The sequence below is a fragment of the Brienomyrus brachyistius genome, chromosome 22 (genome assembly GCF_023856365.1).
Source record: "Brienomyrus brachyistius isolate T26 chromosome 22, BBRACH_0.4, whole genome shotgun sequence".
Lineage (NCBI taxonomy): Eukaryota > Metazoa > Chordata > Actinopteri > Osteoglossiformes > Mormyridae > Brienomyrus > Brienomyrus brachyistius.
Window position 1 is genome coordinate 5,347,394 of NC_064554.1, and position 14,458 is coordinate 5,361,851.

General features: G+C 41.9%; 1 protein-coding gene, 1 long non-coding RNA gene and 1 other non-coding gene across 5 annotated transcripts; all 3 read right to left on the minus strand.

Moving 5' to 3' along the window:
- Positions 1–1,462: 1,462 nt before the first annotated feature.
- LOC125718488 (NADPH oxidase organizer 1-like) lies at positions 1,463–7,934 on the minus strand. 3 transcript variants are annotated; one of them, XM_048992375.1, is made up of 8 exons: positions 5,571–7,932; positions 5,313–5,393; positions 5,157–5,229; positions 4,892–5,072; positions 4,614–4,804; positions 3,906–4,034; positions 2,514–2,631; positions 1,463–2,428 (listed from the first exon to the last, which is right to left on the minus strand). In XM_048992375.1, exons 1-8 carry the CDS (start codon positions 5,634–5,636, stop codon positions 1,879–1,881), a joined length of 1,389 nt encoding a protein of 462 aa, XP_048848332.1. In that variant the 5' UTR covers positions 5,637–7,932; the 3' UTR covers positions 1,463–1,878. The 3 variants fall into 3 exon arrangements, with proteins under 3 accessions (XP_048848332.1, XP_048848330.1, XP_048848333.1); XM_048992373.1 differs by having other exon boundaries at positions 2,514–2,634; XM_048992376.1 differs by lacking the exon at positions 2,514–2,631 and having other exon boundaries at positions 1,907–2,463; positions 5,571–7,934.
- Positions 7,935–8,583: 649 nt separating this feature from the next.
- On the minus strand, positions 8,584–11,617 carry LOC125718491 (uncharacterized). The gene is made up of 2 exons (XR_007384831.1): positions 10,166–11,617; positions 8,584–9,655 (listed from the first exon to the last, which is right to left on the minus strand). It is a non-coding gene; the product is annotated as an uncharacterized LOC125718491 (long non-coding RNA).
- Positions 11,073–11,286, minus strand: LOC125718549 (small nucleolar RNA U3). The gene has a single exon (XR_007384850.1). It is a non-coding gene; the product is annotated as a small nucleolar RNA U3 (small nucleolar RNA).
- Positions 11,618–14,458: the final 2,841 nt, after the last annotated feature.

Consider the following 14,458-nt stretch of genomic DNA (forward strand, 5'->3'; position numbering starts at 1 on the left):
CAGTGTTTCTCCCGGGTGAAATCAGGTGTTTCCTGAACCGTTGGAGCGTTGAGATGCAGGTCTCGCTTTAAAAGCAGCCGTTGTCTTCCTCCAGTGTGGGGCAGGACGGAGGAATCGGGCGAGGAGTGCAGACGGAGAAGTGCTCGCGGGGGGGGGGGGGGCGCCGGGTGCCTTTCAAACAGCATGTGGGTTTGGGTCTATACTGAACCAGTACAAAACCCGGGAATGCTGCCGAATAAGTGGCTTTTAACCACACGGTATAGAGAGGGTGAGGATCTGATCCCGGCCGTGAGCCCTGTCTGACCTTTTCGAACAGCCTTTAATTTATGTCATCCCTGCCGATAGGGTGATAGGAACCCTGAAGGTGTAGTGTGATTCCCACAGAAAATATGTAGAGAGGATATAAAGCATGCTATTGTAAATAGCTTAAGTGCAAATGCGAAATGTGTATACAATAGAACTTCATTAGATTGGGTTTTCCCCCACAGTCCAAAAATATGCGGAGGCTAATTGGAGTTGGCAGATTGCCCGGAGGTGTGCGTGTGTGTGTGTGAGTGAATGCTGTGTGTGACTGCCCTGTGATGGGTTGGTGCCCCATCCTGGGTTGTTCCCTGCCTTGTGCCTGTAGCCTCCAGCATAGACTTTGGAGCCCCCGCAGCCCTGAATGGGTTGAGCAGTTTCAGAAGATGGATGGATGGATGGAACTTTATTGATCAGCATGTTCAACATTTTTTTTTGTCCGTTATCACAGAAGTGGGAAATGAATAGGAATGTTTTTGCAAATGAGAGGAGGCCATTCGGCCCATCAAGCTCGTTTGGGGAGAACTTAACTAGTAGCTCAGAGTTGTTAAAATCTTATCTAGCTCTGATTTAAAGGAACACAGGGTTTTAGCTTGCGCTACACTAACAGGAAGACTATTCCATACTCTAACTACATGCTGTGTAAAGAAGCGCTTCCTCAATTTCGTTTTAAAATGTTCTCCCGCTAATTTCCATTTATGGCCACAAGTTCAGTATTTAAACTAATATTAAGGTAGCCATTAGCTGAACAGCATCCAGACCTGTTGGAATCTTATATACCTGGATTATATACCTTAGTCTCCTTTGCTCGAAGCTGAACAGATTCAGCTCAGCTAACCTCTCCTCGTAAGACATTCCTCTACAGCCAAGAATACATAAGTAAGAATAGGCAAATGTCTAATAAAAAAAACGATTACATTTAAAAAGAAAAAACTCCAAACAAAGTAGTGTTCTGGTTAATACAATGCACATTCTACACATATGTGATATTTATGAGTATATATATATATAATATGAAGAATGTAAAGGTATGAAGTGACAGAACTTCCTGACATGGAAACACTTTAACAGCAGCACTGATCCATCACAGAATGGATATTTCAGATCAGGGCGGGGGGAAGGGGGGGCGACAGGGCTTAGCAAAGACGCCCCTCTTGGGTCAGTGGCGTGGGCAGGAATGGCCCCGCAGAACCTTGCTGACAGTGGCAGGGGCGCAACAGACCCCTCAGTGGGACTACAGGCAGCAGGATCTGTATATGTCTCCCTGCTGGGTCCCTATGATCGACCCTGTGATTCATGTCCATGGAAAGTAGGCGTGTCACAAGGATATTCTCCAATAAATTAATGTTTACAGTCAGCAGTGGATGATAAAAGAAAGATCAGTTACAATTACATCTATGTTCGTTAAGAAAATATTAATAAAAATGACGGATATGTCGAATGAATGAAATGAATCCGTCGTCACGGAGACACTGGGGATCGTGTTCCCCAAAGCAGACTCCAGATCAGTCATGCAACCGTCGCAAGGTGAGCAAACAACACGCCTGTGGGCTCTGCCCTGCGCCACAGCCTCCGCCCTTATAAGCTCCCGGGGGAGGTGGTGGTGGTGGTGCTATCCAGAATGGCCCGGCGCGTCACCGTGCAGCAGCGTGTCAGGACCTCGTGGGTAAAGGGCCGAGGTGGAACTCTTGGTGGTGTGGTCTGTGCCCAGGCTGGGAGGATGGAGCCTGCAGAAGGGGGTAGCTTTCTGACATCACCACCACTGTGCAGGGAGACCCCCTCGGTGCTGCCGTCCAGGGAGACCCCCTCGGTGCTGCCGTCCAGGGAGACCCCCTCGGTGCTGCCGCCCAGGGAGACCCCCTCGGTGCTGCCGCCCAGGGAGACACTGTACAAGTCCTTGGCTTCCCAGACGCAGAGCCTGGGCGAGGGAGGGGCACTCCTGACCTCCAGCAAGTTGCCCTGTGAATGGGACACCTGGGGGCTGGCCCCTGGAGATGAGCCCTGGGGCAGGCGGAGCTGCTCCAGGCTGCGGGCCGCTTTCATGCCGCCCCCAGGGACCGTCAGGAAGGGGATGTCTGAGCACGGCTGCAGGTGCAGGCAGGGCACATAGCCTGTCCTCCCGTGGTATCTGCGGAAAGAGGAAGGCAGAGGAATGCAGCCACGCTGCATAGCCAAGATTACCCACGCATCCCCTCTGCATATCGGCCACATACCTGACGTGCCACCAGCCGGTTTTCGGCTTCTGTAGGACTTGTACCAAGGCGCCGACACTAACTGCAAGCTCATCATCGTGTTCCGGCGTGTAGTTCCTGACTACGCGGAACAGCCTGTCTGCTGGCCGGCACGTAGACAAAGAGGAAAATCACGAGGTTGCCGACTGGACAGCATGGTGATCGAGGGAGCAGAGGCTCTCTGACTGCTATTTTTCAGACAGGCTCCTAATCTATACATCCATCCATTTTCCAAACCGCTTATCCTTACTGGGTCACGGGGGGTCCGGAGCCTTTCCCGGAAACAATGGGCACGAGGCAGGAACAACCCAGGATGGGGGGCCAGCCCATCGCAGGGCACACTCATACACCATTCCCTCACACATGCACTCCTACGGGCAATTTAGTAACTCCAATTAGCCTCAGCATGTTTTTGGACTGGTGGGGGGAAACCGGAGTACCCGGAGGAAACCCCACGATGACATGGGGAGAACATGCAAACTCCGCACACATGTGACTCAGGCGTGGACTCGAACCTGGGACCCAGAGGTGTGAGGCAACAGTGCTAACCACTGCACCACCGCCCCCCTAATCTATATATATTTTTTTTAATTCTCAAAAAGCAATACATATGCCAGTAAACTGACGTACAGACGCTCCTCTACTTATGAATGAGATACAAACTGGACGACCGTTTGTAATTTGAAATGTTCATAAGTCATTATTCAACATCATTTTAAGGGTATACACAAGTACAAAGAACTAGGATGCTGGGAGTTTGCACGCTACGCTGCTGTGCGGCGGGAGTAGCGGCCAGGAGTCGTACCAGGCGGAATTGGTGCGCAGAAAAAAATGTATGCTGTGGACAGGAAACGGGAGCCCAAGGAGCACAATTTGGACTTAGAGTCCTTTTCGTTCGTACGTCTGAAGAAAGTTCGTAAGTAGCGGAGCGTCTGTAATGTAATACTTTACTCCTTACATCTTATCCCACGTGTCTGTATTATGTGCCCCGTCTGTATGCCGATGCTGATATTTAAATATCTCCTTTCCAGGATGCAGGCTTATGCTTTGGCTCCTGGGAGCTTAATCTCTCCATCGATTTGTTACAGTGAGTCTGTATCTTACAGTCATCCAATGGCGTCTCTCCTTTGCGTTTATCCTGATCTGTACATTTACTTGTTCAGCTTTTGATCTATCCGCATATCCTTAATTATCCTGTCCCTATATCTGCCTCATTTATCCTACAGAATCCATCATTTTCTAATAACCATTTAATCTCAGCCGGCATCCCTAATTACTGCAGCAGACCCTGCTGAGCTGCCTGCTTCCTCGGATCTTTACGAACTGACCTGAGAGGAGAACGTCTTTGTTCTCTTTTTCCGATTGCTGCCTTACTCTTATTGGATGAGCTGTCCTCCTCCTCCACCTCCTCCTTGTCTTCCTCCTCTTCCTCCCCACACTTCTCCAGGTAAGGGGCAGGGAACCAGGCCACATGCTTGTCATTGGTTTCCACCAGCCACCATCCTATACAGTGTGAGATTACATGTTTTTATCAGTGTAAGTGTCAAGGCCTTATTAATATGCTGCTTCTAAATGAAAAAATTAAAAAATTAAGTGAGATTGGTCCTACTCCTTCACATCATTTCAAAGCCGACAATGACATAGTCATGTCTACAGTGAAAGACTTTCTAATTCAATGCCTTTGGACACAGATGGGGGCTTTCATAAAACTGCAGAGACCCATGTCCTACTAAGGAGGATACTCTTGTTTTAAGTACATATAAATTTGACTGATATTCTGAACATCACCAATACTAATTATCGTTCTAGTAAGGAGAGAAAAATTTCAGTTGATTCTGAGATGGTGTCATTGTTGAAAGTCTCCTTTAATTAACAGCTGGCTCCCAACAGTAATCTTTGGTCTGATTTACAATGTTGCCATTTTCTTAAGTTAGAATAAATGTTCATCTTATTAAGGAGTGTCTTTTTTTGTGTAGGCTCTATGAAGGACAGGCCTCTCTCGGGCTGATCCGTATCATGTAACTCCAGGGCTGAAAGATAGTCCCAGTCCACCCTCCCCCACCCCCGTTAGGCGAAGCTTACCCCCTTTGTCTTTGATGAACACCTCAACCATCTCGTCCACCTCCACCTTGAAGAGCCTGTTTTTGATATCCTTGGTCTCATACGTAGCCACGCAGCGGTATGTCTCGGGCACAAAAGGCTGCGTTATGTTGCCCACGCCGATCTGTTTACCGCTGTCTATCTCAAGGCTTCCGAATGGCAGGATGACGACGCTGCGGTGAAAATGAGACGCATGAGACCGGCTCGTCGGCGTCTGAGCAAAAGGAGAGAACCTGCACCACACGAGAGGGGGAATCTACCAGTTCTGTGCAAAGTCTGCCTGCAGGTCGTGATTCTTTGGAGAGAAGAAGTCGATAAACTCTGCATTCTGCCCGACGTTTGACTCGCACGTGAGCAGTTCATCGCAGTAGTTTTGCAAAAACCTCAGACCAAACATTGACTTGAGACTCTTGTTTGTCAATTTTTGGTTTAAGCTCCTTACTGAAATGGAAAACAAACACAACTTCCAGTAATATATTTAAGACTATCCCTATTCACTGAATGCACGGCGTATGTCAAATTTACCTCGGAATCTAGGGAGGACTTTTGCTGATCTGCGAAACGGATTATCCTGTGAGAACACTTTCTTCAGCCGTTTCTGCAGAAATAAACAGAAAACAATTAAAACTCAGCAGCGTCCACCGCAAAACGCCCCCCCCCACCTCCAGCCATAAAACCTACATGTAGTATCTTGAACTCCTTAAAGGACCTGTAGATGGTGATGTCACATTCATCGGACCAGAGCACGGATATGATGAACAGCTGAAAAATTAAACAAAAGTAAAATGAAAGGCATAATAATAATAATAATAACAATAATAAGAAGAAATAGTTTAATACTTAATATTCTATATTTATTGTTGTTAACGGCAACCACATAATAATAGGCACAGTGTTGTAGTTGAGTTATAACAATAAAGGTAAAATGTTATATCTCACATTTTTTGCGTCCTTGTACATGGCTCCGGTAACTGTGATACCGACGGGATAGCGCTGCTCTTCCATGACTGATGTGTGTCACTTGTTGCTTCTGATACCGCGGCCAAGCAGGTCGCTGCGACTCAGTGCGCCTCATCCATATAAAGGCGGCAGCCCAAGGGCGGGTCGAAACGCCACAAGTCGGGCGCCTAGTAAAATGCATCACCAACATGCCTCCCTCCTTAAAGGACATATTGATACTGAAATCAAGAGCTCAGCTGGTGTAGCTGGTTGTTCCCGTAATTAAATACGCATTTCTGTCTTTTTAATGCCTTTCTACGAACGTGTTGAGTTAAACAAGACGTCTGTACAAACGCATCGCATGCCTTTTCCATGCATATTTGTGTAGGCCTATTTTAAGGACGAATGGAACGATTTAAAGCTTTGATAATAGATGTTTGCTGGGAAAATACAGAAAACTGTAGTATTGCTTATAAGACTTTACCTGTGGTATGCGTGACGATCGATGAGATGGGCCTATTTTTTCCTAATTATAACTTAATTTTAGGCAACTTACACAATTCATCAAATAGGGCTGTTGCTGACAACGATGTCTTTGAAACCTTTCAACATTATTCAGTTCTATTAAAACATCGTAATACTTGGTTTCCTTTGCTAACACACAGATACAGAAATGACAAAACACCAAATACAAATCTGTTTATGTGGATTTATGCAGCCATCAGTCATGCATTTGTTCATTGATATTCATAGATTTAAGGCTAACGTATATGGTTCCCACCGCCAAAGCAGACATAGACAAATTCTGGACCCTTGGTGCCAATAACAGCCACGCGGAACTGGGGAACAGGGGGAAATTATATTTCCCGTAACACCGGCAACGAAAGGTCTATGATTCATTATAACAAATCCGGACCATAGGATCTACGTTTCGTTTTCCAGAGAATAAAACATAATTTCACTATAATCTGCACCAACAAGCTCGGCAAGTTTCTATTGAATAAAAATGTAATATGCGCCTTAGTTTTCCTTTTTGTGCTGCGCTCTAACTTATATATTCCAACCTGTCTTGAGTGAATTGGTTGCTTTTTGTGACCAACAGCTAGATTTAATCGCATAGCAATTTTCACTTAAGTAGCTTACTTTAAAAGGTTTATTTAAGTAGTGTTTTACTGGATGACTTTTACTTGAATAATGTTTGGTGTTATATCTGTAATTTTACTTCAGAATGAAAATTGAGCATCTTACGTTTTCCACCACTGACGACTGTTAACGTTACCTGTCCCTGGGTCGAACAAGTCAGTAATTTTAGTTTATTCAATTATTCAGCTTTTATTTCCATTCTTATATTTCATTTCACAAATGCAGTACAAATGAACTATTTAGCAAAACTATATACGGTGCTTTATTTAGGCTTACGTGGATATTATAGCAAGAGAGTCGGCCCTCCGTTTCCGCGAGAATCAACCAACCGCGAATTAAAAATATTACATAAAACGTTCCAAAAAGCATATATTCGTATGACGTAATAAAATCCGTTGCATAAGTTTCACCTTATCGGAAAAAAAACTTTCTGACACGTTTCCATCCAGAACCGCACATTTATCGATAAAATCAAGACCTCCGATTTCTCTTATTTCCATATCTAAATAACAAGGCTGACAAGACCAACTGCAAAGGATATACAGGGAATTAATGTGCCTTGGCTGTTTTTAAAATTATTTTATTAGCTCTATTAGTCGAAACTATGTTTATTGTCTAAAGATGACGTCGCCGAAACAAAATACTTCTCTGCTCGACAGAGCGTCAAGAAACCGTCTGTTTAGTTCGCCGTTGCCGAGTATGGGAAAGATCACGTACACGAACATTTTGGGAGGATGTGGTCCGAACCACTTTACACCATACCTATTCCCTTCATTTTTTACTAGTAAGAACTCCTATTGTAGATAGCCTGTATGTAATTACGTTTTGACTATAGTAAGAATTCCAGGTCCAGATATCCATACTTGATATCCATACTTCTTACTAGTAAAAATGTAATTTCAGATCGCTACAATTACTTTATAGGCATAGAGATCTGAAATTACACATATTTATACTGATAATACACAATTTGGCTTGCCACATGACATGGGAATTGCAGGGATAGATATATTATAATATTATGGGTTTGCCTTGTAGAAATATTGTTTCAGTCGTAGCTTTTAAAAAGCAGCGCATTTGCGCTGTCATGCACGATATTTCATCATGCACTATATTTCATCATATGTCAATTAAGCTTTAAAGTGATTTTTGGAACGCATTGGAACACGATAACTTGAAATACTTTCAAAAGGCAACTATACACTATCAGAAAAAATGGTAAAAAAAAAAAAACTGTAGCTTTGTTTGTCCCTGGGGATGTACCCTCAAGGGTCCGCCGTGCAATTGTACCCTTAGTTTTATAGGTAATTGTACCTTTTAAGGTACAGGAATGGACTCTGGGGAACATCTTTTACCATTGATGGCAAATGAATTCTGTTTGTACCTTCGGGATGTTCCTCAAAGTCCATTTCTGTATACCTTAAAAGGTACAATTACAGGGGTACAGCCCCAGTGACAAGCAAAGGTACAACGTTTTACCCTTTTTTCCTGATAGTGAAGATAAGCGTTTATCTTGTACTTTTCAGTTCGCTTGCCAAACCCCGCACTACTCACTCATTCTTTTGAGGTCATATCTCTACGGTGTAATATTAAGCCTACTTGCGCTATTTCCTACCAAAGTATCAAAGATTAATTTAATGAATTAAATAAACACGGTGAATGAACTTCGGTCCATTTTATTGCCTGCATCTACTGTTGTATGTTACACCGCTGTGTCTTGATTCGATTCCAGTGAGTATTGAGATCACACTGCATCGAAGATACTAAAGGAGCTTGTTCCAAAGCTGGTAGTTTTACCATTTTATGGATGAAAACCTTTCTTTAAACAATGTAATAGGGAACACGGGTAACACATGATTTCAAATCCGTATTTGTTATAATGACAACATTTATCTCGTTTTTGAATAACCATCATGTTGAAATCATATATAGTGTTCGCTACTGTCCATGCAGGATTTCGGATCTCCGCGGTATAGGTCTTGAATCGCATCCCCTGTGAATACGGTGCACTGTTGTATTTAACATGACGGCTTGTTAACGTTGATATCAGCGCAGGCTTGTCAACTTTGGTCATTTGTTACATGTTCTGCTCTTATGTTCTTATATGTAGTTTTAAATTTGCCTTTAATATGCCAGTAGATAAGCTTATGGTTGTGTTAAGTTTATTTTTGGTTCGCAGATACTTTTAAAAATTTGTATATTTATTGTTATTATTACTTCCTGAAATTTGTCATTAAAGTAAACAATGTCATAATCCTGGAATTTTATAAAGCTATTTGGAGCTACACGCGTGACTAAACGAATTGTTCACTCTGCCTAAGTGACGAGTAATTTTACGCTTCATTGTGTTTCCTTATAGACTAAGCGCAATGACATAAATTGCGCAATGACATAATTTTCCTATACGCTTGTCACCTTCTTAAGCGTAGCGAGGCCATTGTACCTAGAAAATTAAAGGATTCAAAAGCTTTATCATCATTGGTACGCGTGTACAAATATTGGGTACAGTAAAATACATACTGCCAACCTCCACAGAGGCTTAAACAACATATATAAAATAGGCCTAAGTAACAATAAATAGAAAATAATGTAATAGTAATAATAATAATAGTAATATACATACAATATATACAATGTACATGCAATATGCAATATGTATATATAATAACATACAAGTGAGAAAACATAATGCTGAGGTTAAAGTGACAGTGGATAATAAATGTCAGTGGTGATTGAAATATAATATCTGAACTGTAACGTCTTCTGGAGGGAAGAAGGAAGAAGGTGACTGTGCTGGACAGCTGGGCTCCGTCATTTGTGGTCTTTTCGGAGGCAGCCTGTGAGGCGAATTTCTTAAATGCTACCAGCTGTGTCCCGGTGACGGTCGGTGTTGTTTTCACTACCCTCTGCAGTGCTTTGTGGTTCTGTGCAGAAATTTTTCACTGGGATGGCAAAGGGGTGGCCAATGATTTTCATGGGGTGAACACAAACACCAAGACATAATCTTAAGACAGACAAACCCTCACATTAATATTTTCCGCCGTGTTTCCAAAAATAAACGCACCAACCTGTTACGTACTTAAAAAAAAAAAACTATTATTGTTACTCTCAAGAAAACGGTATATTTTGTCTCCTGCTTGTAATGTCAAATCAACTTCCAGCAAAGATCTATTTCCTCAATCTTTTACATTTATTGCGTACAGCACAAGAAATTAAACAAAAGATAAATACCATGTATATGACAAAGAACCACGACATAACAAAGGAAAACTTTAAAACCAATTTTGTATCTTGTACTGCCAATTAAGTCTTAAATTGCTTTTTGGAAGGCATTGGAACACGAGGGTTAATTTTAAACACTTCGAAAAGGCAAATATATATTTTACTCAGCGATTCATTCTCTGAGCAATGTTAACACCAAATTCAAGCACAATGACACTTAACAAACGTACCTAACTACAGCGGTTTGTTCCATTCCAGTGTGTTTGACGTGAAACATTGATGACTAATTTAAAATATAGGTAAATAATTTAAAAAACACCAAGATCAATTAGGATAGACCACATTTAAAAGCAATCAATTAAAGGCCTTACAAATCTCTTCATTTAGCAGTGCTGCGGTGCAAACAAATGAACCACGCAAACTAAGAGCAGGTCTTACACAGTTAATGGTCCGACGGTGCACCGCAGCTTTCGATAGGTCTTGGGAAATAAAAAATGAGAATGACTCCAAGAATTTTTAAGTTGCTGACCGCCCGACATGTGTTTCACTGCACTCTGATACTTGCTTGTTGTAATCAATAACAACTCTTACGTTCTGCAGGCCGTCTCATTGTTGCTGATCAGGCCTGTGACGGTGGTGATACCAGAAAACTTCACAATGGGATCTTGTTTTTTATGTAATTGTTGCAGCCCGAAATACTTGACTTTGCAGGAGTATTTCTCAAAAATTGTGTAGTTTTATGTGCTTTATGTGCATATATTGGCAAAATTGTTAAGTTCAACAATTTTTTTAACTACCAGATGAAAAGAGATGGTGTTATTTAATAAATTCCATATATTCCCTTTTTTAAAAAGCCGTGCGTGTTTGAAAATGTATTTTGGTTCCAGTTAAGCCAGTATTCCTTTAGCTTGTATTCTATCAGCTTTCACGCTCTACCGCTGGGTGGCGTGTAAATAAATGCGTGCGAGTGAGATGTATTTTACGTTTTCAATCACTTCTTTCTTTAAATTTCAAAGAAGCGATGCATTGAAAAAGATGCCTAAGGAGGGATTGAAGACATTGTTAATTAACGGCAAAAAAACTAACAGTGACTAAATCTACATGTATTAAATCTTTTTTTCAAACCAAATACAACTAACCATTCAGACAGCTCCTCCTCCCTCCGATTCTTCGTGAGAAGAACAGAACGGTCATCAATGACGGCGAGCGGCTGGATTAACCAGCACTCAGCGCCCGCTTCGCGCTCAGGAGAAGGAGCTCGACTCCTCATCATGGTTAGCGTGACCAAACACTTTCGAAATGCATCTCTCAAGTCAGAAACTATAGAAATGATCCCTGAAAGTATAGTCTTAAAGAATGAGTGCCTCGCGCCGAAGACCTCAACGTAGGCGCTGCACAGCCCGGTCACGGTGTCCTCAGTATGAGCGCACACTCACTCTAAGCGTGGACCAAATTCATCGCACGACTACCGTATGAAACTGTAATAAGGCGCTTATAAAACGGCCAGACGCGGCCTCAGGTTACACCGAAAAAAGACATTTTTTTAAAGAGTATTTTAGACCATACGGTGTCATTAATTCGATATGATCAAGGCGCCATGATAGCAGGATCGGCTCTGCACTATATATAATAATGTACACGATTAACGATCATGCAAAATGTTTATCTCCATCGAATGATATCCGGAGATAGTTCTCGCATGTGTAATTAGATTTAAGGAAAATAAACATTGAAAATCAGAGTACCCACAATGCTGCACTTCCTCTTTGCATAATTAGTGTGTTCTGACACGTGATTGGCTAGCTACTATGGGCTTTTCCGAGGAACTTTCCGGAAAATTTAGGTATACGTCATAGATTGTGAAACGCTTTCAAAAGCAGAAAGAACGACTCATTATGAAATAGTGTAAACTTCTCAGTTATGCCGACAATACAAGTATTTCCAGAAACCCTACTTTTTGAAAATTTTCTTCGATGATATCTCACATTTGTATTACAAAGAAACAGCAGAGAGCTCTGAAGGACTCTCCCCATTGACAGTTAACACACATACAGTGAAGCAATTAATGGTACCAACTTTCTCGCATACAGAGAATAGACACGCTCTTAATAATAAAATAAAAACATTTAAAATTAATTTGTCACTTTAGAACGAGCAGTACGATATGAGGAATATTAAAAACGTTATTATCAACAGTCTGACTAGGCTTGCAACATAAATTGTATTTTTTTTACTGGTGGTTACTTAACTATCTAGTCAGTACTGGATAGATACAGATAACTGGCAACTTTAATTCCCACTAATACTAAAGGATCCCCAGTCAATTCCCCGCTCCTGGTACCGCCCAACACCGCCAATACAACCAATCAGAATCCAAAGAAACGAATAATTAGGTTAGTGTACAGTAATGTAGAAAGAGAGTGGCGTCGGCGGAAGTTCAGAAATGCCTGATCGTCAGTTGGCTCATGTAGATTTCCCATGGTTCCAGGCAGTGCTTGGCGGGCATTATGAATGCCTTAAATACAGAGAGACAAAATACTTATAGCATGCAGACATGTGTATGTAGCTACATCAATATGTTTATTAAAAAGTAAATTTCGGTACTGTTTACAGGTTACCTGCCTTGTTGACGTACAGTACTGTGCAAAAGTCGTAGGCAGTCCAAAGAAATGTTTAAAGCTGTTTATCTGGGTAGCAAGTGTACTTTGGCTTAGAACAAAAAACACAATTTAACATTAGAACATGTACAAATTAAGAGTAACACAATAAAAACTAGTAATAATTTCTTCTGTTTTCTAAAAAGTTACTGATATCTAGTTGGATGGCTAGATGAATATCGCTTCATTTCCCAAACTTCTTCTCAGGGGCAGCTCAGCCGTTCCACGACTTTGTTAAATTTCACCAACAGCTCAATTAAATAATTAAATATATTGGTTTAAAAAGTCAGTGACAGATTGACTAGCTGTATGAGGTGTGCTAGTGGCCAAGTCAAAAAATACATGGCTGCACTGGACGGTCGCTGCAAATGCTAGGATGATTTTAGCTGAGGTTCTGAAATGGTTAATCTGACAAACTTTGACAGGAATTATATCATAGTTTTACACCAACACGAGGATAAGCGAAACATCATTTTCTTTGCCTGCCTAAGACTTTTGCACAGTACTGTATTTTAAATCTGCCTTGAGTAAATAGCACGTTGCAGGTGTTTATTACTTTGAATTCTTTTTTTTTATTGTTATGTTGGTAGTGGTGGCTTAATGGTTAGGGACGTGCGTTCGTAATTGAAAGATTGCAGGCTCGAATCCCCGACTAGCAGGGTACCACTGACTGTACCCTGAACAAGGTAAACTTCAGCAACTTTTAAGAGGCTTCCTGATCTGCCCTTGCTATGAAAAATGGCCTTTTGAAATGAATAGAGCTGCTGTGATTCTCACTCTACATGGGTCTGGGTAAATCCAACACATCAGACCAACCCGTTCGCAGACATGTTCCAGAACAATATATAAATTCCAGATTCCAATCACCATCATTATTGAAGTATGGAATCTGTATCTTAAAATGAAACTGGGATTAATCATACAGTAATTCATCAATCGTTCTTCCAGCTGCTGATCCAGTACTGGGTTATTGTGTGATTTATTAAATATATTTTTTAAAAAAGGTGTTTGGGTGAATTGGTGTCTCTGGATTTCTGATAATGTATGCGTGTGCGTGTATGTTTATGTGTGTGGATGTGTGTGTGCCATGTAGTCAGGTGGCATTGTCGGCAAGGGTAGTCATCAGTCTTGCTCTATAGATTTTTTTCTCATGATCCCAACATGGTGCTGTGAAAATATTTGACCCTCACAGGTGTACATGCACCATACATAGCAGCATCCATCATGCATCAGCTCAACTGAATTTCCAGGGTTTCGTGTTATTGCTCCCCATCACATGGTCCACAGTGTGCTGTGAGTAACACCTTCTGACCTTCTGAGACAGGTCTGTGTGTATCCTCTCCCCAGTTGGCGCCCCTCCTGCTCTCTCTCGCTCTCTCTCTCTCTCTCTCTCTCTCTCTTTCTCTCTCTCTCTGTATACTGGCACCTGTCACCACCACCCCCCCTCCTCAGTTTGTGTTATGGTTCTAAATATATCTGATCCATCTTCCTTTACCTCTCCAACTCACCGCCTGTTATCCTTTAAGAAAAAAAACATTTGCTGAGACAAATACTCCATTAAAACTTTGTTCAAAAATAAATTGCATGGTTTAGCGGGATTAATCTATTCCTGCAGGTTTACACTTATGAGCTTCTGAGATGTTAAGAGGTCTATTCTTACACTTATTTATCTACTTTTCTCCTCCCCTCCTCCATTCCATTGTCCTCCCATCTTCGTCTCATTCTGTTCTTCTCCCATCTTTCCTTCATTCCATTCTTCTCCTTGCTCTATTAACTATATTATCCAGTCCTCCTCTCATTCTGTACTCCTCTCATTCTGTACTCCTCTCATTCTGTCCTCCTCTCATTCTGTACTCCTCTCATTCT